General features: G+C 41.4%; 1 protein-coding gene across 15 annotated transcripts in view; it reads left to right on the top strand.

The window, feature by feature from the left end:
• MYO5A (myosin VA) overlaps positions 1–18,819 on the top strand; it is a 97,847-nt gene that overhangs the window by 54,205 nt on the left and 24,823 nt on the right. For 9 of the 15 annotated variants that reach the window (XM_017805170.1, XM_017805177.1, XM_017805167.1 and 6 more), the window contains exons 12-26: positions 475–615; positions 1,356–1,481; positions 3,473–3,556; positions 4,892–4,894; positions 6,991–7,152; positions 7,619–7,716; positions 8,411–8,497; positions 8,592–8,700; positions 10,115–10,326; positions 11,222–11,378; positions 14,896–15,135; positions 15,656–15,904; positions 17,006–17,099; positions 17,810–17,958; positions 18,689–18,802. In XM_017805170.1, coding sequence (XP_017660659.1) covers positions 475–615; positions 1,356–1,481; positions 3,473–3,556; positions 4,892–4,894; positions 6,991–7,152; positions 7,619–7,716; positions 8,411–8,497; positions 8,592–8,700; positions 10,115–10,326; positions 11,222–11,378; positions 14,896–15,135; positions 15,656–15,904; positions 17,006–17,099; positions 17,810–17,958; positions 18,689–18,802 — 2,025 coding nt within the window. The remainder of the gene's footprint in view (positions 1–474; positions 616–1,355; positions 1,482–3,472; positions 3,557–4,891; positions 4,895–6,990; positions 7,153–7,618; positions 7,717–8,410; positions 8,498–8,591; positions 8,701–10,114; positions 10,327–11,221; positions 11,379–14,895; positions 15,136–15,655; positions 15,905–17,005; positions 17,100–17,809; positions 17,959–18,688; positions 18,803–18,819) is intronic. The other 6 variants (XM_017805169.1, XM_017805181.1, XM_017805176.1 and 3 more) reach the window with 1 other exon arrangement.

Below are 18,819 nucleotides of genomic sequence, written 5' to 3'. Positions count from 1 at the left end.
TCTTCAACCATTTAAGAGGAAATGGAGCTCTGTTCTTTTACAAGGAAGCACAAAAGTATTTATAGTGAAATTTTACTTGAAATAGAGCAGTGTTCATAACTTTAATATCATAAAAGCATGGCGCATCCCACTTTATAAGTCACTGTTCCTGCACTTGAAGCTTTTTCTGGGGTTTGTGTTGGTTTTTTATAAGAAAAAAGAGCTTATGGTAATTGTGGGACAATATAGTAAAAAGATTGGAAAAAAATAGACCTTATTTGCAGAGAATATGGAGTGTTTTAATTTAGTCTGTTGTTTTTAGGCCAGGAAAAAAGGTTAATTTATTTTTCACTTACTTGTTAAAGGGTTTATTCAGTTGAACTAGTGTGTCACTTGACAACCTGAATTCATGTGCCAAGAGGAATTCAATTGAGAGTTCAGTGTATTTAATCTGCATTTTATTTCACAGAAAACTCTTTTCTTTTTGCCCTGTAGCATGTCTTTAAGCTGGAACAAGAAGAATATATGAAGGAACAAATACCGTGGACCTTGATTGATTTCTATGACAATCAGCCTTGCATCAACCTCATAGAGGCCAAAATGGGAGTTCTGGATCTGTTGGATGAGGAGTGCAAGGTGTGTGTTTAAGGGCTTTCATAGAGAAAGAGGACATCAGCTGTTCTACCTCTGGGCCCTCACAGGGAAAAGTCATCTGCAGACAACCAGTGGTTTTGACACTGCTGGTGAAAGGATTCAGAGAACATACAAACAGAATTGGCAATTACAGGAGGAGAAAAAATGGGTTTAGTCACATTTTTTGCCCCCTCCCCTCCATCATGTATCTGTATCTGTTCCTGGGTCTCTGACCAACCTTTGTTTTGACTTTGGCAACTTTCTCTTTCCCAAACACAGTAAGTGTAGTCTGTGGTCCTGTCAGATTTCCCCAAGTTGCCTCTCACTTTGTGTCTCACCTTTTGCCTTTTATCTTGGTTTATGCCAAGCCATGTACAGGGGGTGGCCCCTGGTGTCTGCTTCAGTGGAAACCCAGCTTGGGGTTCTTGTGTATCACACAAAGCATCACAAGAAATCTCTAGTGGTGGTGGATGAGTTCTGCTCAGTCAGATAACGTGCCTCTGGGTTCCCCACCTTCAGGTGTGTGACACTGGGAGTGTTGTGTCACAGCAGCTACACCTGCTGCCGAGTGTGAAAACAGGCAACACACAGCTGGTTACTGCTTCCTTGCTTATGGCAGTGCTGGAAAGGGAAAGAGCTGAAATTTGAAATCAAACCACAAAAGTGTTGCCCCCCATCTTAGTTTCTTTTGCTGCTGAAAAGTTTTCAAGATATTTTAAATAGCTCTGTATTCTCTTTTGTAGATGCCAAAGGGCTCAGATGACTCTTGGGCCCAAAAACTATACAATACTCATTTGAATAAATGTGCCCTCTTCGAAAAACCACGTCTGTCAAATAAAGCTTTTATCATCAAGCACTTTGCTGACAAGGTAAGGACTCTTGCTCTGGTACCTCTTTCTGGCTGGAGCGTGGGAGGGGATCCTGGGGCAGGCAGAGACTCTTCTACTCAGTTCTTGTAAAAAGTGTGCCTGCCTGAACACCCAGTCAGGAGGAGAAAATTGACCTGGCAGCTGTGCAGAGCCAGGAACACAAACAAGAGCTCCTGACTCCCGTCACATGCTGTAACCACTAACCATCCTTTTTCCAAACATGGAAGCTTAGTGTATTTGCAGCTCTCAGCATAATTGTATCAATTCCAGTTATGCAACAGAAGTGCACATAGTAGGAAATCATGTATCTTGCTCATTTTGGCCAAAGAGCAGCAACAAAACAATGCTGGTTTTGCTGCCATCTCAACGTGCAAAGAGGGAAGAGGCTAACACACCCTTTTTATCGCTGGAGCAGTATGTGCTGCTCCCACCCTCGCCTCGGCTGCTCAGGGAACAGCTATTTCTAGGGAGCTGGCTGAGGAGTGTCTCAGTGGAGTGCATGTGTTGTTCAGCTCCCACAGTGCTCATCAAACTGAGCAACTCTTCGGGTTAAAACGAAAAATTTTAAAATCCCCATTTAATACAATTGTCCTGTTCAGCAAAGAAACTGCCTCAGAATATTGTCAGCTTTGTCAAAAAAGCTTGCAAGAAGCTCTGCGATTCTCATTAGTAGGTGTGGACATGCTGATGTGCAGGGTTGAAGGCCTTTATTTTCTTCCACTTTGTTTCTTCTGGGCTCTTGAGTTTATGCATAGAAGTGGGGTCATGTTCTTGTTGCATCTAGCGTTACCTTAATGTAAGCAGCAAGAACATCTCTGTAACTGTTTAGATTCATAAGTTCTGTTTTATTTGTTGCATGAGAGAACAAGAAGGATTTAATTAATATTTCATAATTTCTTCATTAGGCTGAACTTTGATATTTGAAAGCAAGGCTTTTCTATGCCTAGTCTGAGCAGCAAGGGCCAGTAGCTCCAAGCAGGTAGTGGCAAAGCTCTAAGCTCTGATGTGCTGTCTGTGCTAAGAATTTTATGTTTTCTGTGTACTTACGGGAATGCATACAGACATCCTGAAGGAAAAAATCAAGCTGCAGCTGGTGGGTCAGCAGTCTCTGTGCCCTGAGGTTGTCCTCTCTGCATAAGGCAGGGATTCTGCTGCCCTCTCCTGGCACGGTCTCCCGCGCTAAGAACATGAATGGTACCCCAGCTAGTGCTCAAGAATGGGCTTTCAGCTGCAGAGAAACCTTGGGGACATCCTCTGCCTTCTTCCCCCTAGGAATTCTTTGAAATGTTTTGCAGATCAGGGATATAGTGTCGTTGTGCAAGCACTGATAAATAGACTTTTGACAACAGTTTTGGTTTTCTTTCATCCTTGAATTAGGACAGTGGAATAAATAGTGGGGTTTTATCAAACATTCTGGATGTTCTTTGGCCCAAGACACCCTATGGCCCTCTGATAGAGGATTGTTATGTATTATCACAACATTCAGACATTTTATTGCTTCTGGTAAAAATAGTCTTTCTGAGCACAAATGAGGCATTTCCATAATCAGCTGCAGGCAGAGGTACTTACAGCCTCTCAGCTAATGAGATGAGATAAGATGAGATACTTTGTTCTCAGTTGCATCTGGATTTCACACAGTTCTGCAGCCCTCATAACTTCAGTGAAGAAGATGCTCAACACACATTTTGGTTCTTCACCTTTACAGTAACCATTCAGTCATGCTGCCTTACCACAAGCATCTCTCAGCAGTGAAATATATCTGGTACAATGCAATAGCAGTATTCATCTATGTCTTTTAATGTTCTACATGTTACTGGAAAGCACTCTCTTTGAGGAAGATCTATATTTAACAAAGATGCACTTGGGAACTGATATTTTCGGCGCCCACAAGAATTATGTTTTAAATGTGAATGTTACAGCTGGTAAATTCTATGCAAAGTATTCTTGTTAAATACTTTTAACACTTGTTTTTGTAAAATGATGGCTTTCAGGTAGAATATCAATGTGAAGGCTTTTTGGAAAAGAATAAAGACACAGTTTATGAAGAACAAATTAAGGTCCTAAAATCAAGTAAGGTTAGTATAAGGATTTTTTTTTCTTCCTTTGCAGTTATGAAGCCCTGACTTAAAGGTCATATAAAACTTCTTATAAACCTAGGAAATATTTCTGCCTTAGATGAACTGAAATTGAACATAGTTTGTGTTTTACTTGGCTATCTGAATTTAAAAATCCTGTATCCTGATTTTGCTCCGTGTGAGATCAGTCCATATTTAGCCACTAATTTCAGTGTTTAGGTGTGGGGTTTTTTTTGTCAGGGGATGTGGGTTTGGGGAGGGGGAATTCTTTTTCACAAAACTTCACTATATTTTCTTTAAGGGTATCATGGACTTCTGATATACTGTAGTAGTATAAGAGTGCTTAATAGTTAAGCCCTTAATTTTGTAACCTGAAAACAGAAGCTCCTTGTTTGTGGAGAGATAAATTCTGTTCCAGAAGCAAAAAGAGAGAGGAATAAAATACATAGACCCTAAGGACACAAACCAGAATTCATAGAGTCTTGCCTTCTTCTTATCTATGGAAGAAAATAACATCTGAATTGGAAAATACTGTGTGAAGGAATATTATAGAACAGGTCTTCAGTGGCATTGTCTGCTCTTTTAATGGCAAAAACGCTGGTTGTGCTCTCGGAAATGTAAAGGCAATTAACTTGACATTGCACTGCGATGGCTGTTGGGAATTTGCTAGCTCTAATGGCCCAGGAAGCTGGGTATCAAGGACAGGCTAGTTAAAATTATGCTATTCTATCAGGAAAACCAACATTTTTCTCTCCTGTTTCTATTCTGAGCAGATAATACGAAGCTAAATCATTAAAACATGTGGTATAATGAAAAAAAACACAGCAGACTTTCCCCTGAGGAAAGTGTTGGAGTGATTTCAGTGAAGCCAGTTGCTGGAGGTGGGAGGGAAGGCAGGTGGCATCCTTGGGAAGCTGGCAGGGGCCAGCCACCCACGTGGCTCTGGCTGTGCCTGTGTGGCTCCAGCTGTGCAGGGTGGAAGGAGAGGGGTGCTCCAAGGGATGTCAGCCAGTGAATGAGGGACAGACAGTGGGGACAGAGCTGCCATAAGAGCATGACAGCAGCTCAGACATGCTCAGTGTAGGCTGAGTCAGTTCCGTCTAAATACTAAAAAACAACATGGTTTTGTTTTTAAAGTTTTTAAACACTTGCCAAAACCAGTGTTTAAAAAAAAAATAAATTCTGCTGTGAAGAAAATGGATTTTCCAAAGAAGAATGTTCCATTTTTATTTTTCAGCAGCCCTTCTTTATTAGTAATTGTGGTGGGACTGCATTTCTGATTTTTATTTTTTGTTGTTGTTGCTGTTTTCTGGGTTTGCTGTGCACATCCAACAGAAGGTAATTCTAAAATAAATGCATCATCTGTCATGCTGGCCATGCCCACTCTCACATACAGCTTGGATGCTTCTTTGCTCTCCAAAGTGCATGACACACACTGCTCTTGGCAGGCACTGTAGAGTTTAACTGTTTATTTTGGCCTTCTCTGTAAGTCCACCCACAGGACCTCTTTGAACTAGTTCAGTTTCCATGCATGTATCATGAAAGCAATACAATAGTCCTGGGCATTTATGCTTGCTACTGGAATGGTTGTTAAAATTTTCTGTTGTGGCTCTGTATTGAAAGAAATGATCTGTAAGATTGTTAGCAGCATGTCTGTTAAGTTGTCTGAAGAAATTACGAGGAAGAAATGCTTGCTTGCTTGTTTTCTGCCACGTGAATTATCTAGCCTTTGATCAGTGTTTTCCCTCTCTTTGAACACTCCTAGTGTTCTGTGAAACAAAGAAAATTGATAAGATACTAAAATCCAAAACCAAACAGGAACAGGAATGCCCCCACAGTGTGGATCATCACAGCACTGCTTTCGTGTTGCTGACCTGTGCTGCAGAGGCCAGATGTTGCTCCTTTCTTCTACTTGCAGTAACGGGGATGATGTCGATGAAAATGGTGCCTTTAATATGCACTTGCCTGCTTTTGCAGGCAGATTTTTCCAGGGTTGGATAAAGGGAATGAGTCTTAGATATGGACAGCTTAGAAGACCTCATTTGTCTGCGATGGAGGCACTGGGGACCCCTTTCCTACCCTCACTCCTGGTGTGTGGGAGCATCAGGTGTTTTAGAAAAAGCCTATTAAGTTCAGATAAGTTTTGGTATGGGATGAAAAGACCTGGTTCTGTAGCTCAGATGCCTGTGTGTACCAACTCCATCCAACCACGGGCAGCTGAGTGAGGAGGTGGTGACGCAGTCATTCTCAGCAATGCGTGGAGTCAGTGGAAGGAGAAGGGTAAATCACCCTCTGGAAATGTCATTCTTCCACCAGCTACAGAGGTAGACTCAGGTGAGATAAAAGCTAAGCTGTGATGCTCCTTTTTAAGTTCAGGAATTTAGGATACCTTTGTAGCATTCTTAGTCATTCTGTTATGCTGGAGTGCTACGCTTGGGTGCTCCTGGGGAATGTTTGATGCCTTCTGGTAGCCTGTCTGGCACAACCACAGAGCACAGGTACCATTTTGTTGTGCAGCATGTTTCATTGGTTACCCATGCATGCTCACCAAGTTTTGTAAGCCAAACCCACGTTTTTTATTTTTTAGGTTTTACTTTGCCCAAGCACTTTCTAATAGTGAAAAATGAATGCTCCTATCTCTTGGGACAAAATGCACAGATGCTAGATAAAAGATTATTCATGGACAGGTAGAGAAGTTCAGATTTTCTTACTTCTATAATGATTCTGAAGTGCTGTAGTTGTCAGTAGAAAGATCTGGTGGTGTTATTTTTAGTTACAGGTTACTTCAAAGCAGCTGTGTATTTTGTAGCCATTAGAGAAAGGGAAGTAGAAGTCCTGTGTGCTATTCAGAAGGATATTTCAGGTTTTTCCTCCACTCCCACTTACAGAGAGCAGATCTCAGTCAGATAAATTTGGTCAGTGGTTTTTTTTCGTTAATGGTTCCTCTTTTAAGTTGATTATTTCAATTTGGAGTAATAAAGCAGCAGTCATCTTTGTGGCCTGCTGCCTTATTCAGTGTCCCAGATACCTGTCAACCACAAAGGAGTCTGATGCACCAGTGGAATATGAGAGGACCCTGTTGTTTCCTTCTTAGATCAAAGCAGCCAGATATAATTGCAGTTGGTACTTATGAAACTGCTGTCAGTATCTAACAGTTTCACATGGAAGCTATTGCTGCTCTATGAAAAAGCCTGAAATCAGAATTTTATCTTCAGAAGGAAACTCACTGATCAAACCCACAAAATGTTTAGTATTAAATCATGGACCACTCACTCTACCACTAGCTCGTCTGCTTTTTTGCATTTGTCCCTTTTGGAGTTCAACAAAAATGCAGTGCTTATGAAAGCTGAGCCTAGATTTTAACCTTAAGCACAAACAGGTGCAATGACATGCTGGATTCTTACCCTCTGTGTATTTTTATGCTGTTATACCAGTTTAAGCTGCTACCAGAGTTATTCCAGGATGAGGAGAAGGTCCTCAGTCCCACCTCAGCAACCCCTTCAGGGCGTGTGCCTCTGTCTCGAACAGCTGTCAAACCAGCCAAGGCCAGGCCAGGTCAAGCCAGCAAGGAGCATAAGAAAACTGTGGGACATCAGGTGAGTTCGAAGATGCAGCTCTATTAAATAATCCTTCCTTCTATCTGCTGGTGCCTCTCGGGATCCCTTGTGATTTTAAGAGAGATGCAGCTGATTATGACTTACGGTTTGGAAGAAAAATAATCCCTAATTACTAATACACCGTGGGGGCACAATTTCAGGCAGCCCAGTTCTTATTGTGGTGCCAAACCCAAAACTGATGCTTTTCAAAACAAATGTAACATGCTGAAAGCTGAGAAGCGTTGAAAATCTTATGCTGAGTCTTCTTGATCACGTGCTACATTGTCTGACTCGAATCAAAAGTGTGGTTTGGTTCCCAGTGGGCCAAACATAAAATATCCACATATATGTGCCATAATTAAACTAAAAGTGTGCAGATCAGGTCTTTCTTCTGAGGTTATCTCAAGCATGACTGAGCTTATTGAGGCTGCTCCCTGATATTTTTTTCATTTTGTCTTTCAAAAAGTTCCGGAACTCTCTTCATCTGCTGATGGAAACCCTGAATGCCACAACCCCACACTACGTGCGCTGTATTAAGCCAAACGACTTCAAGTTTCCGTTCACGTAAGTTGGTTCACGTGTGGCTCAGGTAGCCCGTGTATGGGAGGGGGTTGCCTGGGGCCCTGGAGGGTCAAGGCTCTGCTAAACCCTCCTTGCTCAGGAGTGAAGTGCTGTGTCTCCTTTCTCTGGCTATGGATTCATGGGGGAGGGGGTGTGTGTACATGTATTAAAGCAGGAGGTGTTTGGGGATGAATAGAGGGAGAAATACTTCTGATGGTTTTTTTTTTTGTTTGTTTATGGTGATACATGATAAAAAAATTACATCATTTTCATTGCGAGCTGTTTCAAGTGTAACTGACAGTTTGCAGTCCTTGAGCTCGTTTGATGGAATTTGTTTTTGCAGACACAAGTGTCTTTTTCCTTATCTTTGTTTTCTTATATGAACTTGCTTAGAGCTTTTCTCGAAAGTCTGCTTAAAACCTGGGCACACAAAGACTCCCATGGCTGTTGGGCTGGCCAGCAGGGAGCAGGGCAGGGTGAGCTGCTTCCAGTGCCAATGGGCTCGAAGAGTTCCCTGGCCAGGCTGTCCTCTGTTACCCCTGAGTTTCAGAAGTGCTACCTGGACTTGTTCACCACCCATCACAACCCCCCTCTGCTCCCCACTGTGCCACTCCTGTCCTGGGCATACACATTACCGGGAGTCCTAAGTAATCCAAAACTAGTCCCACACCCACAGGCTCTTTTTATTCCTACCTAGATTTGATGAAAAACGGGCAGTGCAGCAGCTGAGAGCTTGTGGTGTCCTGGAGACCATCCGAATCAGTGCAGCTGGCTTCCCCTCCAGGTGTGTTTGCTGCTTTTTGGATTGCTTTCAGCTGCAGTTCTTTTTAAGGTAATATTCACTGCTGGGATTGACACTGTGTCTGGTTTTGGGACAGGTGGACATACCAAGAGTTCTTCAGCCGTTACCGTGTTCTGATGAAACAGAGAGATGTACTTGGAGACCGTAAGCAGACATGCAAAAATGTCCTAGAGAAGCTGATTCAGGTACTAGACTTAACACTGAGAGCATTTGGAATCCAAAGGAATAAAGACAGTGTGGCTTACTCCCTCATAGCCACCCTATTTTAGTACTTGTGCAAAGTACTAAACCACTAATACTGGCACGGGAAGTGTAGAATTTCCCAGTGTATCACAGGAAGGAAACACAGTGATTTTAAGTGTGAGTGGGTTGAAGGTGAGCCTTACCTTGCTTAAGGGCAAGATGCATTAACTACACCTTCAGTAAGGTATAGTTATCTGGAGATTTCCTAATGTGGATGTGTTTCTGTCTCTGTGTGTCTTTCACACTGCTCCTCTCAGCTCCTCTGCTGAAATCAAAGTTTTTCACTCCTTTGATCCTTGTGATGTCTCCCTGCTTGGCACTGTGGTTGTCCTCATACCTCAGCAGCCTCTGGCTTTGCCTCCTACCTCCAGCTGCAGCTCTACATTCCCAGTCTGTGCCATCCACACTGCTGACATTATACTTGAACTGTGTGTTTCCTGGAATTTGTTAATGAGCTATGAACAGGCTCCCGGGAGACAGTTCCAGTCAGTTCTCAGGAGAAGGGAGGTTAGGAAGAGAAAGAGACAAAGCTTACTGGAGATACAGGATATCTGTGGAAAATATAAATACTGTGCTGGCAGCTTGGGGCTCAACTTTAAGTTCTGTGGCACTGGATGGACCTAAGTAAAATCTTTTGGTTTATGTATATGTGTAGTGTTAATGTATAGTGTTAATATATAGTGTTAAGTGTGTCCTAAGTTGTAGCTCTTTCACTGCTGTTCCTTTCAACTTAGCATCAAACAACCAACAAAATTAATTTCTTTTTATGTCTTTGTATGTTCTCAGTTTTTCCTTCCAAGGAGTAATAGAGCCTGTAGAGATAAAATGTTATTCTCTTTCTGATTTAGTTGTGAAATTCCAGATGTGTTTGAGCAGCAGTGAGAAGCTTTGTTCTGCTTTAGCCCTGATGCAATAAGCGATGTGTACATGTCTGAGGCCCCAGCTGTTTTGTTTGTACTGTGTAATGTGGTTGAAGATGGACTGTTCAGAGGGGTCAGCTACAATTTAAACAGAAAATTGTACATGTGCATTGCCTGTATTGCTTTAATCCTCTGTGCACCTTTGTCACCTCCTGTAGCCTTCCATGTTATTATCTTCATGGCATTCTCATCTAAGCAAAAATCTCACCTTGCTCCTTTGGGCCATGCTTGTGGCCTTATTGTATTAATTTTTTGACAGGATCATACAGACAAAATACCCTTCTCCACTATTTAATTTAAGTCTCAGTTTATCCAAAGTGTTACGCAGATAATTTTGCCTCTTTACTAACTTGTATTTTGGTTTAGCCCTTCGTGCCTTTTTATATGCACTAACACTTACTGCTGTAACTTATCCTCTTTTTACCTCTGAAAATAGGACAAGGATAAGTACCAGTTTGGTAAGACAAAAATATTTTTCCGGGCTGGTCAAGTAGCCTATCTGGAAAAAATAAGGGCAGATAAGTTGAGAGCTGCCTGTATCCGCATCCAAAAGACGATCCGGGGCTGGCTGATGAGGAAGAAGTACACGCGCATGAGGAAGGCTGCCATCACCATCCAGAGACACGTCCGAGGGTACCAGGCACGATGGTAAGCAGTGCTCATGGGAAATCCCACACCAGCCTCAATTCACATCCATTTAAGTAGGGCATTTAAATTTGTTTTCTCCTTCCTTTACTGTCTGAGAGGAAATGATTTTCCATGGAAATGAAGGAAATTGAATATAATGAGTGTGTCTGTCCTGCCTGATTTTGACCTTCCTGAGAGGACAGTAGCACCCTGGCTGTATAATGCTTAGAATAGTACATTATTATTGGGAGCAGAGAACAAGTACTAGGAGATATGTTGCAGGTGAGGTAAAGCAGGACTTTAGTCTGAGTCCTTAATGCCCAGTTTCCATGTGCCCTTCCAGCTGGGTCTGTCCTGCTGGAGAAACTATTCCTCATCCAGGGTGCAGCTCTGAATGGAGATACATCAGTCAGTGATTTCTTTGGATTGACTTCTGAGGGATGGCCATGGATGGGCCAGAGAAAAGGGTGGAGTACAGGTGATATTGTTCAAAGACAAGACGGTGATGAAGACTGTAAGAACTGACCTTTGGAAAGACACTTATGTCAAGATGCTTTGTAATTGTCTTACACAGAGAGCCAAGAACAAGCAGACTTTTTCTACAAGTTGAGGTTAGGAGATCTGGAAGATGACACAGTGGAAACAGCTTTAAAGGTGATGAGAAATTAAGCTGAGTTTGTCTTGTCAGTTCTACAGTACAGTTCTCAGAGCAAGTGAAAATGTTTCCCAGTAAAGCCTTGCAAGGTTTCTGTTAGTTTGTCGTTCAGTTGTACCCGCATAGTAGAATAGCAAGTAAATATTCTGTATCACTGACAGTGTTAAGAAGAAACTGAAGATGTAGGATGTAAAAAAAACAATAGCATTCAAGCACTGGAACATAATTACAGGTATTATTTGTAATCTTTTTCTTGCTAAGCTATGCCAAGTTCCTGCGGAGAACACGAGCTGCCATCACTATCCAGAAGTTCCAGCGCATGTATGTGGTCCGCAAAAGATACCAGCGCATGCGAGCTACTACCATTGCTCTTCAGGCTCTCCTGAGGGGTTACATGGTCAGAAACAAGTACCAAATGGTAAGAAATTGTAAGCTCTTCTTCACTCTTCACTCTAGCTTTATTTCCACATACCTTCAGGACAAAGCTGCTCTGTGGTGTCCCGTTGGGAATCTGAAACGTTTGTGTGCGTGCTGTTGTAATGCACAGACGAGATACCAGAGCATGGATTGAGGGACAGCACCTGGAAATTAGAAGGATCTGATATTGCCTTCAATTAGCCTGTCACTTTAGAGATATTTTCGTTGTCATTTACTATGGATGTACCTAGACTTTCTGTGCAGTCAGTGGAGAATCTAACAGGGATTTACAGTATTTCACACTTTTTCATTTGTTATATAGAATGTTGAGGCACTTAAAATAAATACTGAAGATGGCCTTGCATTTATGTGCCTCCATGAGTCCAAATCATAATTGTTTACATCATTGTACCTATGTGATTCTCTACTGTTCCTCCCAATCCCTAACTGGTAATCTGAAAAGGCTGATGGAATATACTGAAGGAGACTAATTTTAGCAAAGAGATACCACAAAAATAGGAGATTGAAACTTATGCATGGGTGGGGATTTTTTTGTTCTAATTTTTTAATGTATTGATGTTGTTCTTGTTTTGGGAAAAAATCAATATGAACATGTCCTGGTGATATTGATAATACTTTCCTGATTACACTTGATAAAAAATAATTCAATAGAGAAATTAGAATTTGGTCTTCAGTGGTTACAGGGCTGGAAACAGACTTATGATTCAAAATGCAAAATGTCAACATGTATGATGGCAGTTTTGTCTACATGAATTGTTTTAACTAGACTCAAAAGTCAGCCTATGTTTCTCTGAAAAAGTAGCTGAAGGAATTCTGGTTTTTGATGAGCAGGTAGATACTGAAGGCATGCAACCAAAAGCCAGCTGATGCTTATGTTCTATATCTTTCTCTTTTATATTTGAAGTTTCTGTATCTTTTTCATTTGTATTAAAGTTGCTTACACAGTCACATGTGAGTGTGTCTAAATTACAGAATTCTAACATACACTAACCACAATGTTGGAAAACAAGTAATCCTTGGTAAGAATTTCTTAGTAGTAGACCCCTCTGTTTGACTTCTGTTCTTTTGTGTGAGTATCTACTCGTCTTTTTATTGAAATTCTTAGCATTTTCATTATTACAAACCATATTTTATGTTGTGAGATTATATAAGATGTGTTTTTAACAGTGGTCTGACAGATGTGACCAAGTGACACATGGGTCACAGCAATAGGTGACCTAAAACCCATGGTTAGGAAAATAGGAGATGTTTCTCTGTGCCTGGTTAGTCGTATGAGTAATACACACCCCATCTGTCTTGGAGCATGGAGTTTAATAAACCTGTTATATTTCCTCTTAATAGAGATGGCAGGTTTCTGGAGGAGTCCCCGTAAGGGGTGGTCAGACTTGCCTGTCAGGAGGATCCCCCTCCAGCGGTGAATTGTTCACCGCAGTAAAACATGACAGTCTGACAAGTGCCCCTGCGGTGTGCTGTGTATGCGTGGTCCTCCTGAGGTGGAATTTTATTAAAGCTGAGGTACAGGGATGGTCAGAGAGAGAAGCACAGGCTCTGTGTGCCGTGGGAAGGTAAACATGGTTGTCCTGAAGTTCGTGACGATTGCAATGAGTGAAACCGAAAGGTTGCCCTGTGACAGGAGCAGTGACTCTGTCAGTAATGTGTGCTACACGTGTTGTTCCTTAGGATTGTGAAAGGTACCTGTTGTTGTTGTTAGAAGAGAGGGCATGTGTTGAGTCACGTGGCCAGTACAAGGAATTTAAGATGGTTGAATCATCTGTTTCACACGTCCTGGGGTGAGCTTCTTCCAGAGACATTGCGATGTGCTTCTCTGCTTGAGAAGGAGTTTAGTTTTCCTGGGAAATACCTGGTAAATTAAGTGACTTTTCTGATCCTCTCTCCCTACATTGGAGTGGCTTGTTTCCTCACTGGATTATATGAGTGCAAGAATTCACTGGCAGATGAGGACCATCCTTACACGATGGAGGTATTTTACAGGACTTGTTGCTTTCAGACTTGAGGTGAAAATGTTGTTGAAAGACAGCTGTATTCAAGTGTTCAGGCACCTGCAGGGAACCTGAAGGAGTGTTCCAGAAAACATATAAGAAGGAGATAGGAGTGCCAGCTGCATGGCAAGCAGTCAGACAGACTTTGGCTTTTGACCTTGCTGTGCTTCTCAGAGAACTGCTTCCTTACATTGGTGTGCTGTTTATCTGGGTGCTGGTGTTTCAAGTCTTGTTTTTAATTCAGAAATAAATGCTAAGGGGGAAATTATGTATATCTTATAACCTTGCCACTTTGCCAGTGAATTTTAAATTCATTGATCTGAAACTGTAACGCTTCTAACACATTTCAGTTCATTTGCTAAGAAGTATAAAAGAAAATAAAGTTGTTGTTACCTAACTAATTTGTCTTATCGGCTTCATGGTAAATCAGTGTAAGACTTTGAGCCTCGTATGATCTTTAAACCATCAAATCCAAGCATTAACGTGAAATCTTTAATAGTTTTGTTCTTTAAAATAAACTGTTTAATTTTCAGAAGCTTTATTAAGTGAACTCTAATGCTCTCAGAGTCCTGGAAGCCTTATGGGTATGGGCAGGCTCTCAGATCACAGCTGTGGTCTGCTAGAATTCAGATGCTCCAGACCTGGGGGATGTCTGATTGAATTAGTTGGTGAAAGATCCAAAACCAACTAGAAGACTCTTCCTAGTGAAAGTCTCTGGCTAACACACTGATAAAGGTTGCTGGCATTCTTGACTGTTTCATGTTAAAAATTATTTTTAAAAAATATTACCTTTTTTTTTAACACCTCAAAGCTATGGTTGAAATTTCTACCATCAAATAAGTAGAAATTATTAAAATATAAATTTCTTATGAAAATAAACAGAAATTTTTCCATGCTGGCAAGTCTAAGATACGACAAAAAAGACAACAAAAAATCAAAACAAAATAAACACAAACAAACAAAACAAAAGCCCCAGACTTTTCAACAGCTGCTACAATTTCTTCCAGGTTCTGGTGTGTACTGGCTGCATTGAATATCGAGTGTGGTAATTTTAAACTTTGCATTGATGAACCCCATGCAGCATATGTCAGTGATTCAAAAATGTTTAAGATAAAGATGCAGTAAAAAAAAAAAGGATTATATTTGTAATCCTGCCAACAGGTACCATGTATTTTTGTAATTAGCTGGCATCTGACATCAACACAAAGGAATGCCTGGTGCTTCAGTGTGCCTCCAGTTCTTTCTTACCATGTTTTTCCTTCTGGTTCCCTTTCATTTTGCTCCTTGTCGTTTTCCATATTATAGTCTTCTTTTCCTCTTCTTTTTTTCTTTAAATTAATTCCATTTCGTGTTACTCTTCATCAGAATTTTCTCTTTGCAGGCTGAGGTGTCTCTATGTACACCACCTTTACACCCCTCGTCATGGTGTCTGTTTAACTGCACAGGTGTAGTTTGGAGCACTAACACCCCTTGTCATGTTTTTTTTCTTGACTGTAGATGCTTCGGGAGCACAAGACTGTTATTATTCAGAAGCATGTGAGGGGCTGGCTGGCTCGACTGCACTACTGTCGGATCTTGAAGGCCATTGTTTACTTGCAATGCTGTTACCGGCGCATGATGGCCAAGAGGGAGCTCAAGAAACTGAAGATAGAGGCCCGCTCTGTAGAACGCTACAAGAAGCTTCACATTGGCTTGGAGAACAAGATCATGCAGCTGCAGCGAAAAATTGATGAGCAGGTAAAAGCTCCCTGGCCTCAGGGAAGATGTGTCAAAATCTTGATTACCTTTCTCAGCAGCGCTGTGGGAATTCACAGAATGCAATGAATTTTCATTGTAAGGGCTCAGTTCTCTCTTCTGATAAAGAATAGTGATAGAAGAGAAGGAGAGGCCGCCAGCAGAACTTTAACAGTGAAGCATCCATTTTTGTCTCTCAGCAGCACTGAGAGAAAACATCTGCTCCTTTAACGCCAGTATTTCATTTGAAGTACGTCAGTTGCTCTGTTTAAGGGAAGGCGAGGTGATCCTGTTTGACGTGTGTGGGCTCTCCATCCGATTTTATTTTGGGATGTGCAGGCTTAGAGGCTGGACTATTCTGTCACCTCATCAAGCAATTCTGCAAAAGCAGACCAAAACCTTTTTGAAATGGGGAAGCTGCTCTTTTGCTCCCCTGTCTGGGTATATTCTGTAGGGAACAAAAAGGCTCACTTAAACCAGAACCTCTCCAACAGTTGCTCTGTCTGTGTTGTGTTTTGCAAAGAACAAAGAGTACAAATCTCTGCTGGAGAAGATGAGCAACCTGGAGATCACGTACAGTACGGAGACAGAGAAGCTGCGGAATGATGTGGAAAGGCTTCGGATGAGTGAGGAGGAGGCCAAGAACGCCACCAACCGTGTCATCAGCCTTCAGGAGGAGATTGCCAAGCTCCGCAAGGAGCTGCACCAAACTCAGTCGGAGAAGAAGACCATCGAGGAATGGGCAGACAAATACAAACACGACACCGAACAGGCACGTATGGGGTCTCAGGTGCATGGGGACATTTATAGAGGCCTGGTGTCCACTCAGGTTTTGCCCAGGCTTAATTGCTTCAGTTGTGTGGCTGGTATTTTTACTGTGTTTTTAAGCAATGTTATACCTGTACAATCCTAAATAGGCTTGATACCTAAATGACTACAACTATGGTAGAAGAATATGCTCAGTCCATATACTGTATGTAATATATGTATCCAATCTATTCAGATTTTGATATTGAAAGTATTTGCAAATCCAAATGCTTAAGCACTCTGAATTAGAGGTAGTGCATTCATAAAAAGAAATCATTTTACCTACCTAGAGAGAGTAATCACATAGGTATCAGAAATCCCATACTCAGTATTCAAAGGTACTGCCATATCCTACCTAATTTAAACAGCCAGCTTATTCAACACACGTATGTGTGCACGGTCTAGTTCAACAGGTTTCAGCTAACCTCTTATCTTTGTTTTAACCACAAACATATCAAACAGGTTGTTTCCTGGCAAGAGTACTTGCTGATAATGGTGCAAGGGTTGAATGTTGGAAGAACCAATCCATCATTATGTGATGCTGCAGTGATATATTTCAAGATCGGATAAACATAAGGAAAAATATTAATTGATTAAGCAAAGTGAATGCATAGTAACCAAAATCAGAGACAAATTAGTAATTGGCAAACCTGGGTACTGGTAAAGTGGCACAGCTTTAGGGCAGAGGCAAGATGGTAGATTGTGATGTTAGCCAATGCAATAGAATATACAGAACTACCAAATGTGTAACTATTTTGTGAGTATTTCTGTTTTAATGAACCAGTTACATCCTTGGGACTTTACTGAAAAATATATGGCACTGTGGAGTGGTTCAAGGCAATTTTGGCATCTGATCAGAAGTGGAGTGCAGAACATACAGGGAAATCTGCAGTGCAGCATATTTAAGAAATGTAATTTGGGCCATGAAGATATAACTTAGTTCACCAGTTTCATTCTCTGAAGAAAAGTTTAAGTATTTGAACTGTTAAAGATGTCATTGCTATTAGAGCTATTGATGAAAGGTGGAACTGCATTCTGAGTCAAATATTTTACTGTCTCTCTCTAGCTGGTATCGGAGCTGAAAGAGCAGAACACATTACTGAAAACAGAAAAGGAGGAGCTGAACCGCCGCATCCATGACCAGGCGAGGGAAATAACAGGTTGGCTCTGTTCTCTTCATTCAGACTTTCTGCTTTGGGTTACCGTGTTAAACAACACTGTACTGCATAGATTGGGCTAATTTGCCTTAGTTTGCTTCCCTTTTTGGTCTAGTGGTTTCATTTTTGTGTTTTAAGAACTCGCATCAGAATTATTTACCACTTGAATTTCCATGAAATCCTAGGAGTTTGGGGTCTTTTTTTGAGGGGTGATTGCTCCAAAGCAATTCAGTTTTAAAAAAGGAGGCTCTGATATTTAATACAGTTGATCTACTACAACTTTTCTGGATGCTGTGCCTGTAGAAGCATCCAGGAAAGCATAAACTCTAGATATGAAGACTGTGGTGGAGGGAGCTGTGATGAGAGGGGTCAGTGCATGTGAGGTGCTTTACGCCTCACATGCAGCACAGAATGTGAGGCTAACGCAGCACAGCACAGCAGTGGGCTAATGCCCCTTTTTCCTACCTCCTGGAATTACTAGAAGGTATCATCAAAATGACTAACTTGACTGAGTGAACCCTTCTGTGGTTACCACAGAATAATGCCTTGGCCCTTTGTATTTTTGGCTAAATGTTTGCCTACAGAAGCACAAACACCATCTTCAAACATCAGACTGTTCCGCTGGTGCAGACTTGCCTGTACCTCCAGGATGGATGCACTGTATGGTGGGTAGAGCTGGAATTCTCACTTTGGATTCCTGTTCTCTGTGACAGAGTCGATGGAGAGGAAGCTTGTGGAGGAGACAAAACAGCTGGAGCTGGATCTGAATGACGAGCGGTTACGGTACCAGAACCTGCTGAATGAGTTCAGCCGTTTGGAGGAGCGGTATGATGATCTCAAGGATGAAATGAACTTGATGGTGGTAAGTGGCTCAACATCTGAGAAACCAAAAGCTGTTCACAACCGTGTTTAGGCAGAATCTAGTGGGATAGATTAGTAACTGAATCTGCTGTCAGCTGTGTAGTGGTTACCTGTACCTGAAAAGAGAGTTTGTCCTTTTAAATGCTGATTACTTAGATTAGTTCAGCCAAAACAAATACATTTACAATTTGTTGTTGACTTAAAAAAAAAAAAAATTTAATTGTCACATCTCTGACAACACTAAATTTCTGCTGTGGCTTTGCTAGTGGTATTGCTCGTGCCGCTGCCCTTATTTTGATTTGAAGTTATTCACATGTCCTGGAGTTGTTTGTACCACCTTCATCCAGTGTTAAATTTTAAGTAGTTCTAGGAATTTATGTGTCAGGAAGAAAAAATATTCCTCAATAGAATGTCTAGGAAGTTAGAGAATTGCTGCCTGTGCTTCCTGTAAATGGAGCTTTTCTTTCCCAGGAAGTGCTGCACTGTTGCTTGATTCTGCTTTTGCAGCAGTTCTTGATGGTGCAGTATCTGACCTATCTCCATAGATTTGATTGTGAACTGCATCTCAGAGGTTTTAGGTAGCATGAGAGACCAGAATCAAAAATCTTTTCTTATAAATTTTAATAGCTCTGAAATAACACCAAACATTACAAGCTAAATTAGAGATTGTGAAGAGACAGTTACAGGGAAAACCATACAAGTGGTATTGATTTGTTTCATTTGCACTTCAGAGCATCCCCAAGCCTGGACACAAAAGAACGGATTCAACTCACAGTAGCAATGAATCTGAATATACTTTTAGCTCTGAGATCACAGAAGCAGAAGACTTACCAGTGAGGATGGAGGTAATGTTAAAAATCCC

Source organism: Lepidothrix coronata, unplaced genomic scaffold, assembly GCF_001604755.1.
Source record: "Lepidothrix coronata isolate B3197 unplaced genomic scaffold, Lepidothrix_coronata-1.0 Scaffold11, whole genome shotgun sequence".
Classification (NCBI taxonomy): Eukaryota; Metazoa; Chordata; class Aves; order Passeriformes; family Pipridae; genus Lepidothrix; species Lepidothrix coronata.
Note: the sequence above shows the minus strand (reverse complement) of the source record. Positions and strands in the feature narration are given on the sequence as shown.